The sequence below is a fragment of the Schistocerca piceifrons genome, chromosome X (genome assembly GCF_021461385.2).
Source record: "Schistocerca piceifrons isolate TAMUIC-IGC-003096 chromosome X, iqSchPice1.1, whole genome shotgun sequence".
Taxonomy (NCBI): Eukaryota; Metazoa; Arthropoda; class Insecta; order Orthoptera; family Acrididae; genus Schistocerca; species Schistocerca piceifrons.
Window position 1 is genome coordinate 780,130,921 of NC_060149.1, and position 19,421 is coordinate 780,150,341.

The window sequence follows — 19,421 nt, forward strand, 5'->3', positions numbered from 1 at the left end:
GCAAATTTCTTAACTCTTTCTTTACAGTTCTGTTAACTAATGACACATCAATCTGGCACCAATATGTCAATAACTCTCAGCACTGTTTCTTGATTCCTCATTTCTAATGTTTCTGATAATAGTTGTTTTTTTTTCTAAACCTAAACCTCTCATAAAGACCTCCTGCAATGGCACATTGCTGCTAGTGTTAATGATTGCTACTGCTTCAATACCATCAACTTTAACACTCAAGATAAACTGATAATTCCTTTTATTCTCTGCCCTTATTCATTTCCCTCTATTAATGGTTTTTTGTCATGATTATGATATTGACTATTATGTATTTTTGGAACTCCAATCAAGATCCTTTCTTTCACAATCATTATTCTGTCTATTATCATGGATACGTAAAGAAACAACCACTCTCTTACCTGCAGTCATGAAAATGTGACCACTTCATTGCCCAACCATTCCTTTTCTGGGAAAACAATTGCCATACCTTTCAATCTGATTTGTGGGAATGTTGTTTACATTGTTACTGGTTTTGTTCTCATTAGCCTTTAATTTCGAACTGATGCCCTTCCAACCATTACCCTTCATTGCTTTTTCTGACAAAGTGAACACATGACACAGTCATTCAACACATTCCTATTTTTCTTTCTATGTTTCCAATACTGTGTACTTTTCTTTCAATAACAAACCAGTACAACCACAGTTCTTTAAAGAATTGAACTCCCACATATAAAACAACTTCAACTGTAAAATCCCATTCAACAGTCAAGATCGCATAAAATATTTCTATATTTAAGACAACTGGTTTCAACAGACTTTGCTGTCATCTTCTTGTATAACATGTTCATTTTACACTGAACCTCATGCACAAGATGTCAAGTGGACAAAAATCAACATCTTGTGCATGAGGTTCAGCATAAAATTAGCATGTTTTACAACAAAAATAGTTTAAGAAATGAAGATAACAGCAAAGTCTGTTGAAACCAGTTGTCTTAAATAAAGAAATATTTTACGCAATCTTGGCTGTTGAATGGTTTTTTACAATTAAAACAAATCACCCTTCAGTACCCTCAAAATGAGAAAATTCAATCAAAACAGTATAAAATTTCCGATTACTTTACAAATGACTTAATGTCTTTCATATTTACGTTAAGCATGTAAGCAAGAAAAAGTTTAGACTAGCTTTGAAATTATGCTTCAAGTTTGTTGGAAGTTGCAAAGTGCTCTCATTATGGAAGTGCTGCAAATGAAGCCAGTAGTAAAGGTGTAAGAAAACATCATGCCTGATGCAGAAACCTGACTGCCTGAATAGTGTAACATAATAAGGGATATACTTTTTTCCGTTCAATCATTGTGTGTGTGTGGAGACGGGGGGGGGGGGGGGGGGGGGGTTGTATTCTCTATCTACACCAATATTATTCCACAATCGTATCTCTTCTGACACACTGGATGCAAAACTGTATCTATTATCCTGTATTAAGGATTGTTCAACAAATCCGCAATTTCGATGGTGCCTTTGTTGATTGCACATGGTGCATTGTGTGCCGCTTGTATCTCTGCAGAAGAAACATGTAAACTGCCCACCACAAGCTGCTACTATTTAGGCTCATCTTATGCCACCAGGCCACTACGTGAGCTATCGTAGGATGTAAAATTCACATCACCTCACTGCCTGCACTTGTGATTGGTCCACAATACTCGGAGCTCTGTCTCAGATTATCATCAGACTACTCTAAAGTCACTGTAAGTGTACATGTGGAACAGAGAGAGAGACAGAGAGAGAGAGAGAGAGAGAGAGAGAGAGAGAGAGAGAGAGACTGTAGAGAGATTACACGATAGACAGTCATGTGTTCTTTATCTGAATATATTGTAAATAAATACATTTATGTTTTAATTATTCTATAGTGTTTGATGTGTTCTAGAGTGTTCAGCCACGTTATCACACCGAGGAATGCAAGAGACACTTCCGGTTCCAAGTTTGTTATTAGTGACTACCTGGATCCATGGAAGAAGATTCAATATCTTGCACACTGAACTAATCAATATTTCTTTCACTGTCAGAAGAACTAATAAAATTTTTCTTTTCTAATAAAGCCAGGAACAGAATGTGTCTAGATTTCATCATTTTTGCATTATCATTAAAGTGTTCCTACATTTGTATATCTATTCTTGAAGTGATTTAAATTTTGTATGAAATGGCAACTTCTGGCAAGCAACCACTCATTACAATTATTCAGTTTCCGAGCCAACAAATCTAAATTTTGCTAAAAAGCATAAGGAAATGGGGGAAACTCGGCAACTGACAATGACTGAAGTTCAGAATCCTGATAGGAAGGTGCCACCTTATCCCTTCCATTCCTCTGATGAAAAACAAGAAGAATTGATGAAATATCAGATACACTTTAACAGCACTTCACAGCCTACAAAAGCACAGGTGACTCACAATGTTCCTTCTTTTTTCATGGGGAGGCATGCACACCTTTCGTTTGTGTTGTAAAAGGTTTCCTCCATTAGAGCCCCAAAACCTACGCTACAAGGAAGTCACAAAGCTAGGCAAATTTTCTGAAGCACCAATTCATGTAGCTGGAACTGCAAATTTAAATGCACTTGTGGAGCTTCTTTTCATGAAGAGAACAGAATATGGGCTGAGATTCTAAAGCATCACAGTCCTTGTCTTAATGACACACTTAAAGTAATCAAAGCTCAGGAAGTACAAAATTTTGTGGGAATTGACTTCAATGTGCCTGTTGTTGCAACACTCACTGCACTTAGTTCTACGTGGGCTCCACTTCACACAGTTCATACTGAAACAGCTGCAAGCCACAGGATATAAGATGCCAAGTCACTAATACTGCAAATTCATGTGCTCTGAGGTCTCATGTCAAGTCCTATGACATGCACAATAGCAAACAGCACTTCTTCCACCAAGTGGAATGCCGACACTGTAATGAGTTGAGACATACACGCAAAGTATGCCTGCAAAAGAAGTCCAAAGCAAACGTTGTACCACTTCAATCTAGATTTGAGCAAATGGAGATTAATATCATCCCACACTATAAAACTTTACCTGTACTCCCTGGCAATACACGCAGGAACCATAAACACATATGCATGCATTGCAAAGCAGCACCCACAGTGCAAAACTTGGGTAATTCAAATCAGCTCTCATCACTTGCAAAAACAGCAAACAGCTCTGTCTCTCACAAAACAGATAAAAGCAATCTTCCGAATGTCACAATTGATAGTCATATTCAGAGAACTATCTTTACATGTCTGCAATCAACCCATACCATTTCAGTTAAATTCTGGTACTTCAGTCGTATTGATTAACTGAAGTACTTACGAGCAAGTGGGACACCCTCAGCTCCGAAAATCATGCCTGTGCCAGTGTTCTCACGCCATTTGTGATGACATTGGCTCTCAACTCAACAGATTACAACAAATAGGTGTCTCAAAACCTATTTCTGCTAATAGTTGGGCATGTCCTCTGATTATCACAAGAAAATAAAAGGAGAAAATCAGACTTTGTGTCTACTTTAAAGCTCAAACGGTTACTGATTCTTTCCTGCTTCCATGTATTGAGGAGCTTACAGATCATCTAGAAGGCGGAATATTCTTTTCCAAAATTGGTGTAATCAATGCCTACCTCCAATTTCCCCTGGATAAGGAAAAACAAAAATTTATGGTAGTCAAAACAAATGTTTGTTTGTATCAATACTGTTTCACTCCCTGTGTTAGTTCAATGCTTTCTTGTACAAGTGACATCAAAGGTTCCATCATGTTAAAATTATTTGGATGATATCATTGTGTCTGGATAAACACCAAAGCACTCCTCAAAAATCTGGAGAGTCTTTTTCAAGTTTTAATCGATGCAGGGCTTAAGTGTAATTTTAAAAGTGTTCATTTTTCAATGATGAATTGAATATTTGGGACATCTCATTGAAGTCCACAGCACTCATGCTTCAAGTATACATGAATAGGCCTTCTGGGCGTTACCTTCTCCTAAAAATATACCAGAACTACAGGCAGTTCCTGGGCAAACTGAGCTATTGTATCAAATTTATTCTGGACATAGCATGGCACGAATGCAGATCCTTTGCATCACCTTCAGTGTAATAATGTTCCTTCCCAATGGACTGGAGAAAGCAAGCAATCATTCAGGAAGTTGAAAAATGCATTGGCATTGCTTAGTTGCCCATGTCTTATTCATTTTGAACCACAGAAACTGGCGGTGTTTGCAACATGGAATAGGAGCAGTTTTATCTCACAAATTTGGCAACATTTTGTGCGCATTAGCATTCACATGTAAGATGTTGAATAAGTCCCAAGTCAATTACAGTCAGTTTGAAAAGGAAGTCATACCCATCATTTATGATTTCATGAAATTGTATCATTATCTGTTTTGCAGAAAAAAAATTTCTGGTGGATCATAAGCCAGTGACTGTTCTTTTGCCCAATGAAAGACGTGCCCAACAGTGCGGCACAGAAGCTACAACACTGGTCACTACTACTTTCCAGTTATCAGTATGAAATTATTTACTGCCCTATGGCACCGCATGCAAACACAGACACATTATCTCGCTTTCCTATGGGGAAATGATTCAGAAATCAATGCATCAGAAGCTCATCATCTTCAAATTCATCACTCTGATTCACAAGGTCTGCAAGACTTCCCCCTCCTGATTGTCAACCAATCGCACAAGCTAGTGAACAAGATCAATCATTATGATTGCTTAAGTATAACATTTGGATTGGTCGCCTCATAATTCGACATCCTTTTCAGTTGCAGTAGTATGCAAATACTATGGGCAACACAACAGCCTCTCTCTTCGGAACAGTGTAGTTTTATTGCATACTTCTAATGAACAAATGTTGGTCACGATTCCCACATCATCGCAGCAACATGTTTTGAAAATATTACAGAGAGGACATTAGGGAATTGTTAGAACTAAGCAGTTAGCGTTCCAGCAGTGTATGTGGCTTAGCCATGACAAGCATATTGAACAGATGACTGCCCAATGTTATGCATGGACAGGTAACCACACAACGCAGTGCAAGAAATTTTTCAATTGGCCTCGAGCTGACAGTAACTGGCAATGCTTCGACACTGATTTTGCTAGTCCTAGACTATCGTTCCAGAGAATGCTACAAAGTTTTATTCACTAAATTTTCAATGATTTTTCCAACAAAATGGTATTCATCATATACGGCAGCACCGTGCTCTCCTTGACCTTTCACATTTTCAAGGTTCAGATGTCCAAACTTCATGCTTGGGCTCATGAGAACATGCTTTGCTGTTGGAAGAATGAGTATTTCACTCTGCAGTGGACTGTGCGTTGATCTGAAACTTGGAGGCAGATTAAAACTGTGTGCCAGACTGAGACTCAAACCCGGGACCTTTTCCTTTCACAGCTAGAGCTCTACCAACTAAGCTACCCAAGAATGACTCACAACCTGCCCCCACAGCTTTACTTCCACTACTACTTCTTCTCAACTGTCCGTGAAAGGCAAAAGTTCCAGGCTGGGGTCCCAGTCCAGCAACCAGTTTTAATCTGCCAGAAAGTTTCATATCGGCATACACTTTGCTGCAGAGTGAAAAATTCATTCTGGAAACATCCATCAGGCTGTGGCTAAGCCGCATATCCACAATATCCTTTCTTCCAAAAGGGATGGTGCAAATTTCACATGCAAACTTCTGTGAAGTTTGGAAAGTATGACATGAAATGCTAATGGAAGTAAAGCTGACAACGAGTCATGACTCTCTCTCGGGTGGCTTAGTGGTAGAGCACATGCCCATGAAACAAAGGTCCTTGGTTCAAATCCTGGTCCAGCATACAGTTTTAATCCATGAGGAAGTTTCATATCCTTTGTTGTTGTTTCTCAACACCTATCACGCTTCACCTTTTCGCAACGCTTCACCAGCAGAATTATCACATAGTCATCACCACTACAATTTGCTGCATCTATTTCACCCTCGACAGTGTGCTTCAAACTATTGTGCATTTAACAAGCCTCACAACTGGGAATTCAGTATCATCACTCAGACAACTGGCCAAGCTAATTGTAACATTCATTCACAGCGAAATAGGAACCCATTAATGGCACCAAAATCAATCATATTTTTGTGGGTATTGTGAGCCTGCCATACATTTTCTCATTTCAGACATACTGTCTGCCTCACAAGCTGTTGCCCCACAGTGGTCCTCGCCAATACCTGACATTCCTTGCCAGTACCTGACATTCAGGTGCATGGGTCATCAAATAACTCTGCCATGGAGGTCAACCTCTGCCTGCCTACACAGCTGCTGTCACCTCCGCAGCCACAACATTCACTGTCAACAGCAATGTTCGTGAACATCAAGCCTCCATCAGCTGCATAGCCTTCGCCACTTGCAGCAGTACCAATGCTGCCTCCTCCATCTGTGCTGTTGGATGGATATCCTACCTCCAGTCTTTTGATAGATGTTCCCAGTAATTCATAAGACCAATGCCAGTCCATGGATTGGTTTTGCCACAAGCAACTCCATCAGCAACACCATGGCACATTGGCACCCACACTATGTGACAACAATGCACAATCTTATTTGGAGGAGGGGGAGGAATGCAGTATCGAAGTTACCTTCCATCAACCACTCACAGTGTGTCGTATGGCACTCGTATCTCCGTAAAAGAAACATTTAAACCAGCTGTTGCAAGCCACTGCTATAGAGGGTTCGCCATATGTCACCAGAGGTCAACAAATTTGCGTCACCTCATGCCTGCATCTGTGATTATTCCACAACCATTTGTAAGTCACCAAACTCAGAGCGGCATTTTAGATTATCTTCAAATTATCATCAGACTACTCACAGATCACACACCATAGAGACGACAGTGCAGTAAGATTTTATGAACCTAGCATGACGCCAGTGAGACTTAACAAACCTTGTATGATGTTATTGCTGCTTGTGAATATTGATAACTAATACTTGAGAGAGAGAGAGAGAGAGAGAGAGTGGGGGGGGGAGGGGTGGTGGTGCAAGGTATGTATGCTTTACACAGATTCCATTGTAAATAAATACAATTATGTTTTCATGATTCTACAAGCTTGTCACACTAATGGACATAAAATTATCCCCAGCACAGAGATACCATATTGCAAGATTCCAATCATAATATTTCTGCAAGATCCCCATGAAAGTTTCTCAGTCTACTCAAGTCTGTAGAAAGTGATATGGGCAACATACAGTACAACTTGTCATTCCATCCCACTTGAGACTGTGAAATTAAGTTAACCCTTCCCAAGATCAACTTAGTGAGTCAACACTTCTCCCTACCTGTTATGTGCTGTTATCTCACTGATGTAGGCCCTTGAAGCAGATCTTGTAACACTTCCGGATTCTTTTGGAGATGAAAATGGTGCACATAAGTGGCTATAGGTGGAAATTCAGGAAGCTAATCCTACTTTAAATAAGTTTTGGAATGCCATTACAATCCATTTATTGCTACTAGTAGCCAATGGCCTTGCCACAGTGGTAACACCAGTTTCCATCAGATCACTGAAATTAAGCACTGTTGGACTTGGCTAGGACTTGGATGGGTGACTGTCCAGTCTGCTCTGTGCTGCTGGCATTCAGCCCTCATGAGGCCAATTGAGGAGCTACTTGATTGCAAACTAGAGGCTCCAGTCTGAAAACTAGCAATGGCCAGGAGAGCAGTGTGCTGACCACATGCCCCTCCATATCCACATCCAGTGATGCCTGTGGGCTGAGGATGACATAGCGGTCAGTACCATTGGGCCTTCGAGGCCTGCTAAGATGGAGTTTAGTTTAGTTTCCCACTAGTAATATTGTAGGGTACATAATTAGAAAGACTATCACTTTTGTTAATGATGTACGAGGTAATTGAGGCGTTTCCCAACACACTACTGCCACAAATTATAGCCTAAAACACGCAGTTTTGAGGTTTCTTTCATGTTATGTTAATTTTGAAAATAGCAAAAATTTATAGCCTACACGGTGAAATAAACTGAAAACTGAGAAATACAGTGGAAACTGCCAGATTACAACATCTCGGATGTTTGTTTTCCGCCTACAGCCAATAGCTGCGTAGCACGGTGACATCACACTCATGCAGTGGCTTCTAGCATACAGTGTGATAAACAGCTAGCTTACTTGGTGGCTTGTTCCAAAGAACAGTTGATATGATTGGTGTATACCACTGCTTCCACTTAGGTTTAATTTAGATAGTTATGCCTTGTACATCCTTCACTACTGTGCATTAATTTTACTTACAGTAGTTCACTCGCAGTCTGTCAACAGAATCTGGAATGTATTGTGCCTCCACAGACTGCAGTCAATGTAAGCTATTCCATTTGCTATGCAGCACCACAATTAACAGGACATGTTCAGTGAATGGTTGTGCAATGGCTTGTTCGTCTTTGTTGCAGTCCTCAATGGTGTTTAATGCATTGTGATGGCACACAGATTTTTATAAATGTTACGGATTGCTGGAGCAGAGAAACACTGAAATCACAGCAGATTTAGCTTTATTTCATATTCACTGGTACAAAATAAGTACATGTGAAGGAAAGCTTGTGTGTACAGACAGGATTTCACAAACCTTGCTGTGTTCGCAGTACAGCAAGCAATGAGTTCAAACTGCAAATGGCACACACTGGCAATACTGCAGAACACTCCACTTCAAGTACTCAACAGAATGAACAAGGAAAAGTTTACAAGTGATACACAAGAGGTCACTGCTCTCACATCACCAGAGTATGCTGCACAGCTAATAGTTACAGAAGGAACGCACACACGCCAATGGTTGATTCTGACACCTTTCGCCATACTTTATAGTTTTCGGTTTAATTCACCATGTTAATCACTTTTAGCTTTTTTCAGGTGAGTGCAAAGGAAAGATCTCTAAAAACTGTTCGTGTTTATGTACAATTTGTGATCATAGCATGTCAGAAAATAGCTCAATTACCTTGTACCCTGAAAGCAATTTCAATTTTTTGACAAGTTTTACTTGCTGTTACAACTCTTTGATTTTTTAAGAACTGACAAAATTCATTATCACAGATTACTGTATAAACATTGTATTGTACACCTAATGTCCTTTGCTTATACAACCTATTGCAGAGGATTACGATTTTTTATCATATATGCCAGTCACACACGTTTCTGCTCATATTTTGGGGGTTTAACATTTTCATCAATTCTGCATTTTCCTTAGTTTTGTGTTTTTTAAGTCTGGACTGCATGGAAATGTAAAATAGGGGTTTTACTGTATTTGATTAAGATACTAACCTATTTCTCTCAAGAAACTTTTTCCTTTTCTCATCATCATCACATTGTGACGAACTTTTCCTAGTCCGGCTGTGTGTGGAACATGGTGCACGGGATTCTGCTGGAGGTGCTGTATGGTCAGCCTGAAAGATAGAAAATAATGTGACTCACCAAGCTTTATATTAAATATGGTATCTCTTACAAGGATTGGATATATTTAATTGAATTAATTCTAACAGCAGCATAAATTGTGCACTACACAACTGCCACGTAAAATATGAAAATATCTAATGAAGCTATCATTTCAAGGTTCATTTACAACATGTTACACAAAATTGCAATATGCTTATACTTCACATCACGAGATTTTTGAAAAATTAGATATACAAGTTTCCAGGCAAAACCAAACAACTATATTGTCTTCAGATGTTTTGGTAGAAATACCCCCCCCCCCCCCGCCCACACACACACACACACACACACACACACACACACACACACACACACAGGTGTTGCAGAAAAAAAATTGCACAGTGGATATAATAAAACATATGGTACTTCCGTAGTGATGTCACAAATTTTTTTAGAGTTGACTGAAGACAAATATCACTTTTATAAGAGGAATACTAATCCAAAAATGTAGGCTTTAAGCTTTCACCTGCATATCTAAAGTATGAACTCCTCACAGGAATGCAGGCAGATAAACACATCAATAAGTATCAATGATATTTTGGCAGGTACCCACTCTGTCATTTTCATGCCTTTAAAATATCTTGAAGGTGGTTATCTTTTGAAATATTAGCACTTTTGACAAGTTTAGCGAGCCAAATTTCTGCATGTTATTCAGACTCCAAAAATGTTTCAATTGAGAGTCATAAGGTCTAATGTTTGTTACTAGCCAGAAATGATTTCTCAATTTTTCTCAAAGAACTATTTCCAATTATAGTTGCAGTTAGCAGATTCTTCTCAATGATGTTAGACATTCTCTGAGAAAGCTGAGTGATTGTATGATAGAAAACATGTATCAAGAAGTACACGACGGATGGAGGGAAGGAAGAAAGTCACTTGCAGACGGACATAATAAAAGTAATTATGCAAAATAAAATTTTACAAGGATATTAAAAATGTTTCTACTCCATAAATTTGTAAATATTACACTGAATTTGTGTTGAAAGTTATACCTTGTGCACTGAATCAGAATAGTGATGGTAAAATATGACAATGAAACACATATTACAGAAAATAAAAGGGGGAGGTACTCAACAGATAGAACAGCTTCATAAGAATTTTATACAAAACAGGAAATATAGAGAGCTATAAAAAGAGCATGAGACTGCATTTATTTCATTCTCGGTTGAAAGTAAGACAGATACTGACAATGACAAAGGAGTGAAAATTTCAATCTGTCCCATGTTCAGATTCCTGTGAATGAGTAGAATCATGGCCTAAAGCCATCGGCACACGGACCATGCATCCGAACGTTGACGTTGAGTGTGTCGAGTTTCTGACATCATAGTGTGGAATAGCATGTTCAGGAGTCTTTCCAAATGTGCAAAGCAATATACGGCATGTCAGATATTCTGATCACGCGTCTGAGCATTGACCGATGAGATGGCACAACGCCACCTACGTCACACACACGCCATCTCCCTTCAGTACAGAGTTGTGAGGTGCCATAGTGGCATTCATTTCAAGCCTATATGTAAAACCCGCTGTTAACTGTGTGATTCGTTCCAATAAAATAATGAGAAACATCATATTCGTGGCAAAAGAATTATTGTAACTTGGGTATTATGAGAGTAGGCTATTTGAAGTCAGCGACACACTGCAGATCCACCCAATACGCATTGTTCTTGGTACAATTTGTTATTATTAAATTTCAATTAGTAACATATCTATGATTAAGATTTTCAGAAAGTCGTAACATGATATGATTAGATGCATGGGATGTGGTGTTGGTTTAGCGTAATGAGTAGCGTCTCTGTCTTGTATGAAGTTGGTTGTTGGGGCGGTGGTTCGCATCTTCACACTTCCAAATTTTTTTTCCTAACATTCGTGTTTTTATTAGGTTCTGATACTTTATTATTAGTTTAATATAAGTATATACTATAATAGTTGATGTTATGTAAATATAAGTTCACCTTTTTTTGAGGGATGACATTGTTCGATTGGCTTAAACTACAGGACAGCTTGCGCTACTTGTATAAAGATATTTTGCTCCTTTTTCTTTTATGTTTCATAATTCACATGTTGCAAAGATTCTGCTACTGGGTAGGAACAGTGATCAAATAAGACTGACCTCGGGGTTTTACTAAAATGTGGGAATGATGAAATAATGTTTATCTTATGCGGAGAAGTATTCCAAATTTGTACCGCACTGTTTGTAATGGAACTTTTATAAGTCTGTGTCCTTATTCATTGGACATGGTACTTTCCTTTTCGTGGACGATGGAGGAAATGTGCGTTTTAATAGAGGTAACGTGGGAATTTTATGCGCGCCCGTTGAGTAAATAGTGTGATTTACGAACTAGATACATCGCTCAACTGCCGCTGGAGTGTGTTGCGATCGCATATACCACGTTGGTCCCACATACCATATGCACAAGTAGCATCATTCCTGAGCGTTCAGCAGCACGTTGAACTTGGCATGCTCAACGTTAACATTCAACAGCACAGGTCTGTGTCCCAGCGGCTTAAGGGTTTGTTTTGTTTTAGGGCATAAAAACAATGAAGGTCATATGTGCCCATGCCAGAATCTCAGAACACTAATACTACTATGTTAAGCCCAATCAATGGAAGGACAGAGAGCTAAGAACAAGGACTTCCTCTTGGAGAAAGGTCCACAAAATACAACAGGGGTCCTGAACTAAATATTAAATGTCCTTTACCATATTGCTATGATGGATAAAAAGTAAAACGCACTCAACAGCCTGTGCGTTGTTTGCTAAAACGGACACTAGCTCAGACAGCAAACAAACATACATAGTGGTTAAAAAAAGGGCATTTGGTCTGGAAATGGCGAACCATCAAAGGTTGATGATAATAAGCACAAAGTAGTAGGGGATCACCACTTTAACAAATGGCGATGGCTAAAATGACAGTGCCCAATAAGCAACCTAGCTAAAATGATCTCCTTGCTGTGAGAGGGCAGAAAGGAGGTCGGCCAAGCTGCTGGTAGAGGTTTAATTCCCTAGAGTTTGATCCCATGAAGGGAAGACCAGTGGTGACGCTGCCTGCTGACAGATGGCAACACTGAAATCATCTGACGGAATGGAAGAACTAGCAGGACGAGGTAGGAGGACTGAAGCCTTGGCAGTAGTGTCACCAGCCTCGTTTTCCAGCAGACCAACGTGACCATGGACTCACATAAACATTACAGTGGCTCACTCAAGAGTGAGCAACTGGAAGCTTCCTTAGACCCGTTGCACTCAGGGGTGGACTGTGTACGGCACATAGAAGCTCTGAAGCGCACTTAAAGACTCGGATGACACAATTAGAAAAACTGTATCCCCGGATGTAGTGTGTAGCCTTACACAGGGCAAAGAGCTCTGCTGTAAGTACTGAACAGTGTTCCGGAAGCCGATACCAAAAATTGTCAGTGCCAACAACGAAAGCAACCCATCACCACAGTCAGTCCAAGAGCTATCAGTGTGCACAAAGGTACTATCACTAAGTTCCATGCGTATGGTCAAGCATTTACAGTGATAGATCGAATATGGAGTAGTTTCCCCAGAAAGTGAATGGAGTCCAAGGTGAACACGGGCTGCCGAATGAAGCCAAGTTGATGAAGGGTTCACATCCATTGGGAAAGGAGCAGGTAGTGTGAAGGGAAGCTGCTGGTGTAAAAGCAGAAAGCAAACTGCAAGAGGGAACAGAGAAGAGGGATATGCCCCATACTGGCCGTTGAAAGAATCATCGAAGAAGGAGGCATAGGATGGGTGGCCAGGCATAGGAGATAAACGGTATGTGTATCTGCTGAGGAGAACATGATGTCAGTATGACAGCAGCCATTCAGCAGCTTCTGCATAGAGACTCTCAACTGCGTGAGTGTAAAAGGTGCCACTGGCCAAATGGATTCCATGATGGTGGATTATATTTAGATGGCATAAGATGAACGGATGTGCAGATGCATATACAAAACAATCATAGTCTAGCTTCGAATAGACAAGGGATCAGTACAAACAGAGGAGGGTGGTCCAGGAAGCGACACTTGGTATACCTAGGACATTGAAGGTGCAGGTACAGTGGGTGGCTGGCAGGCAGGTAAGATACGTGGGAGGACCAAGAAAGTTTTCTATCAAGCATGAGCCCCAGGAATTTCATGGTTTCACCAAATGGAACTGCAAAAGGGCCCCAGATGAACAGATGGTGGAAGAAACCTGTTGTGCCACCAGAGATACATACAAACTTTCTTGTCAATGGAAAACTGAAAGCCATTGTCAATGTTCCATGAGTAAAGACAACTGAGACATCGTGAAGATTCTGCTCAAGGAGACAACTCTGTGGGGAACTGCAATATATTGCAAAATTGTCGATGAAAATGGAGCTGGAGATGCCCAGCAGAAGGCAGGCCATAATGAGGTTAAAGGCTATAGCAAAGAGGAAGACGCCACGATGGAGCACTGAGGCATCCAGTTTTCCTGCATAAAGGTGTCCAATAAAGGAGAACCCACACTCTACCCTAAACACACTGTTTTATTAACAATTCCTGAAGGAAACAGGGTAGGTGACCTTGCAAGCCCCTAGTGTAAAGAGTACGGAGGATACCAGTTGCTCAGCAGGTGTAGATTTTCTCCAAATCGAAAAACATGGCCACAGAGTGGTATTTCGCAGAAAACCATTCATGATACAGGTTTACAAAGTGACGAGACAGTCAACAGCAGAACGGCATGCTCCAAATCCTCATTGTGCAGTGATTTGCCAATTTCGAGACTCAAGCCACCATACTAGTCGGACATGAATCATACATTCCATCACCTTTCAAACACAGTTGGTGAACGATATGGGGTGGTAGCTAGAAGGAAGGTGTTCCTCCTTACTGGGCTTCAGTATGGGTATAATAGTGGCTTCACGCCAGCATCTGGGAAACGTGCGATCTTTCTAGATGGGATTGTACATATGAAGGAGAAAGTGCTTGCCCACAAGAGAAAGGTGCTGCAACATCTGAACGTGAAGATTGGGATGAAGTGAGAGCATGATCTAGCTCCCTCACAGTAAAGGCAACATTGTAGCATTCATGATTCTGAGTGGAGAATGGTATTGCCCAAGTCCCTCCACTCGTTTCCCATGGAGGAAGGAAGGCTGATAGTGGGTGGACCACAAAATCTTTCCAAAACAGCAGACTAAGGTGTTAGAGACAGCTATATGGTACACAATGACATCATTTGCTACAGTCAGGCTGAAAATTGGGGAATGGACCTGGCCCTAGAGAGCCATCGGAGGTTGGCACATGTGGAAGAGGGAGTGGAACTGTTAAAAGAACTAGTAAGTGAAATCCAGCTAGCTTTTTTGCTATCCGGAAGAAAGCAACAACACTGTGCACACAACTGTTAACAACAGATGCAGTTCGCCATCGTAGGATGATGGTTAAATACATGAAAAGCACGTCTCCGTGTGCGAAATGCATCACGACACATCTGAGTCAACCATGGGACCGTGACACTGTGCAGTAAATGTGAAGAGCAAGGAATGGAACATTCTGCAGTGGTAACGATAACGTTTGTAAGGTATTCTACCTGGTTATGGCAACTGGGAAGTGTTGTTCATCGAAGGTCGCCAGGGAGGAGTAAAACCTCCAGTTAGCCTTAGAAAGCTGCCAACTGGATTTACACATAGGTGGGGTAGGAGTCAGCAAATGAATAGTGGCTTGGCTGTCTTGCCAAGTCACTATAAATAGCACACGAAAAATGGTTGTTCCAGTACAAGTCACAGAGAATGGACTACCCACGACAAAGGGCAAGCAAGAGGTCCAAATGGGAATAGCTGTGTGTGGCATCTGAAAGGAACATGAGTGCTCCAGTGTTAAGGCAGATGAGGTTGAGTTGACTGAGAACATCAGCCAAGAGGGCACCTCTCAGTCAGGTTCTGGAAGAGCCCCAAGTGGGATGGTATGTATTAAGGTCACCAAGCAGCAAAAAGGGGTGAGAGAAATTGCCCAATAAGCTGGAGGAAATCTGCCCTGGTGACACTGAATGGCAGAGGGATGTAGGTGGTTGGTTGGTTTAAAAGAGGCGGGGGGACCAAACTGCTAGGTCATCTGTCGCTTGTTCCAAATAAAACAATGCAACAAGGGTGAGAAAAAAACAAACAGAACTTGCAACACAAAACAAAAGAAAGAAAAAACCACAAGAACGATGGAAGGGCAACAAACACTTACATGAACAAAAGGGGACGATAAAACCACAGAGATGCAAGAAACAGGGACAAGAGGTTAAAACACAAAAGCAGGTTACCATGGCTGGCTGACCATAAGAATAAAAAGAAAACCTGAAAGCTCTAGGGTAGAGAACACACAGGGACAAAGGACATGTGCTAATACTTAGATCAAACGATAAAACCCACCCTCATGGATAAACTTAAAACTAAATCTGCCGATAAGGTACTGTCAGATAAAATTAGCGGCAACGAGTTCGGTAACCTAAGAGTTCATCGCAGTGCAGTCAAAGTAGGACAGTGTGCCAGAATACGGGCCACTGTCAACTGGGTGCCGCACCGACACTGAGGCGGGTCTTCACAGTGAAGGAGGTAGCCGTGGGTTGCCCAAGCGTTACCAATGCGGGGCCAGCAGAGAACCACAGAATCCCTGTGAGAGGCTCAAATGGAGGGCTTCCACACATTCATAGACTCCTTAATGGCACACAGTTATTATTATTATTATGCCATTCCATCTCCCAAAGCTGAAAAACCCTGACGCGTAATAATGATCACACGTCAGTTACGGGGATGCTGATTTGCACAAGCGGTTTCTGTGTAGCCTGTTTCACCAGTCTGCGGGCAAGTTCATTTCCTGGGATTCCGACATGGCTTGGGGTCCACACAAACACCACAGGACGATCGGACCATTCCAGGGCACACAGGGACTCCAGGATGGTCGCTACCAAAGGATGGTGAGGGTGGCACTGGTCGATAGTTTGTAGGATGCTCAAGGAGTAAGTACACACGACAAATGACTTGCCAGGGCATGAGCGAATGTGCTCAAGAGCAAGAGATATGGCCACCAGCTCTGCTGTGAAAACACTGCAGCCATTTGGCAAGGAGTGCTGTTCAATATGTCTTCCATGAACATATGCAAAGCCAATGGGAGAGCCGCAGGGTTAATGGAGTCTTTAGGGCCATGTGAATGGTCCAGGCGAAGCTTCAGCCTAGGTTTACACCATGGAAGTGTACATGAATGGACCTCAAGGAGAGGTGGTAAAGGCAAGGACTCCAGTTCAGAGAGAAGCGACCGGATGCAAACCGCAATCATAAGCCCTCACCTGGGTCACCGATGTGGGTGATGAACCGCCGTGGGTGGGAAAAGGAGACGGTAATTCGGATCCGCAGGAGAACTACAAATGTGTGCAACATAACTGGCAAGCAGTTGGCACATTGGATCTCCTATGGAGGGACTAGGGACTCCAGCCTCCACCAGGACACTGGGAACTGGACTTGTTCTAAAAGCTCCCGTCGCTAGGCAAACGCCACAGTGGTGCATTGCGTTGAGTACATGCAACACTGAGGGTGCCACTGAACCATAAACCAGGCTCCCATAGTCAAGGCAGGATTGAATAAGGGCTCTGTAGAGCTGCAGAAGCATAGAGCAATCTGTACCCCAGTTGGTGTTGCTCAGGCAGCGGAGGGCACTGAGGTGCTGCCAGCACTTCCACTTAAGCTGACAAAGGTAAGGTAACCAAGTCAATCGGGTGTTGAAAACCAGTCCTAAGAATCGATATGTCTCCACTACAGTGAGTGGATTGTCATTAAGGTAAAGTTCTGAGCCCAGATGAACAGTACGTCACAGACAGGAAGTGCATGACACACGACTTTGCAGCTGCAAACTGGAAGCCGTGGGCCAGAGCCCATGACTGCACCTTGTGGATAGCTCCCTGTAAGCACCGCTCAGCAACACCAGTACCGGAGGAGCAATACGAAATGCAGAAGTCATCCGCATACAGAGAAGGTGAGACCAACTGCCCTACAGCTGCTGCTAGACCATTAATAGCCACTAAAAATAGAGACACACTCAATACGGAGCCCTGTGGAACACCATTCTCCTGAATATGGGGGGGGGGGGGGGGGGGGGGACTATGGAAGGCACCAACTTGGACACGGAAAGTATGGGGCGATAGGAAATTTTGGATAAAAATTGGAAGCGGGTCACAGAGACCACACTCATGCGATGTGGCAAGGATATGATATAGCCAGGTTGTGTTGTATGCTTTACCTAAGTCAAAAAAGACGACAACCAGGTGTTGGCATCTGCAAAAGGCTGTTTGGACAGCAGACTCAAGGGACACAAGATCATCAGTGGTATAGCAACCCTGGAGGAATTTGCCCTGACGTAGAGCCAACAGGCCACGTAACTCCAGGACCCAACCCAACCATTGACACATCATACATTCTAGCAGCTTACAAAGAATGGTGGTGAGGCTAATGGGCTGATAGCTATTCACATCAAGCTGGTTCTTACTGGGTTTGAGCAATGGAATGGTGGTGCTCTCCCACCATTGCGATGGAAAGACAATATTGCACCAGTTCCGGTTGAAGATGACAAGGAGATGTCACTTGTAGTCAGACAAAAGATGTTTAATCATCTGACTGTGGATATGATGCAGCACAGGAGCCATGTTAGGGCAATGTGCAAGGGCGCTGAGGATCTCCCACTCTGTAAATGTGGCATTATAGGGTTCACTGTGGCGTGTAGTGAACGAGGGGACTTTCCTTCCCACCCACCATTTGAGGGTGTGAAAGGCTGGGGGATAATTCTCCGATGCAGAGGCTCGAGCATAGTGCTCAGCAAAGTGCTAGGCAATCGCGGTTGTGTCAGTAGATAACACGCCATTGATGTTAATGTCAGGGACCTGTTGGGGTCTGGTACCCAAAAAGGCATTTGAGATTCATCCAAACTTGGGAAGGTGACTACAGCACCCAATGGTCAACACATACCTCTCCCAACACTCCGGTTTCCATTGTTTTATAAGCTGGCGAATGCGAGCACAGAGCTGCTTAAAGACTATTAGGTACTCTATGGAAGGGTGCCACTTATGTCACTGTACAGGTCGCTGATGCTCTTTAATTGCCTCAGCGACTTCCGGCGACCACGAATGGACTGTCTTTTGCTGGGGGCACCCTAAAGAAGTAGGGATCGCGTTTTTCGCAGCTGAAACGATCGTAGTGACCTGCTCAACCACAACATTGATGGCACAATGTGGGGGAGATTCAATGGTGACAGCAGAGATGAAGGCTACCCAGTCTGCCTTGTGTAAAGCCAATATGGGTAGACGTCAGTGGGCATGATGCCAGGGTAGCGACAGGAAGATGGGGAAATGGTCATTTCCACACAGGTCGTCATGAGCTCTCCAGTGGATAGATGGGAGAAGGCCAGGACTGCAGACCAAGAGATCAATGGCCAAATATGTGCCATGTGCCACACTGAAATGTGTGGGGGCACCAATATTTAAGAGGCAGAGGTCAAGGGGGGAAAGTAAATTTTCGACATCTCTACCTTGGCCAGCAAGCACAGTGCCAGCCCACAAGGGGTTACGGGCATTAAAATCTCCCCAAAATAGGAAAGGTTTAGGGAGTTGATCAATCAGTGCAACCAATAAGTTCAGGGGTACTGCACCATCTGGAGGGAGATATATGTTGCAGACAGTTAGTTCCTGTGTTGTTCATATCCTGACAGCCACAGCTTCAAGATGAGTTTGAAGGCACAGGTTCACAACATACTGTTTTCAGGACATAAACGCAAACTCCACCTGACACACTATTATATTCACTATGGTTCTTGTGATATCCCCTGTAGCCAAGGAGGACAGGGGTCCACATTGCCGGGAACCAGGTTTCCTGGAGGAGAATGCAGAAGGCAGGTGTAAAGCTTAACAGTTGCCATAGCACAGCCAGGTGATGAAAAAAACCGCCGCAGTTCCACTGGAGGATGATGTGATCATAAGACTGGGAAGG

General features: G+C 42.3%; 1 protein-coding gene across 2 annotated transcripts in view; it reads right to left on the reverse strand.

The window, feature by feature from the left end:
• The window catches only part of LOC124722814 (cyclic AMP-responsive element-binding protein 5), a 157,157-nt gene that overhangs the window by 34,741 nt on the left and 102,995 nt on the right, over nucleotides 1–19,421 (reverse strand). For both annotated transcript variants that reach the window (XM_047247941.1, XM_047247942.1), the window contains exon 9: nucleotides 9,282–9,403. In XM_047247941.1, the coding sequence (XP_047103897.1) occupies nucleotides 9,282–9,403 (122 nt within the window). The remainder of the gene's footprint in view (nucleotides 1–9,281; nucleotides 9,404–19,421) is intronic.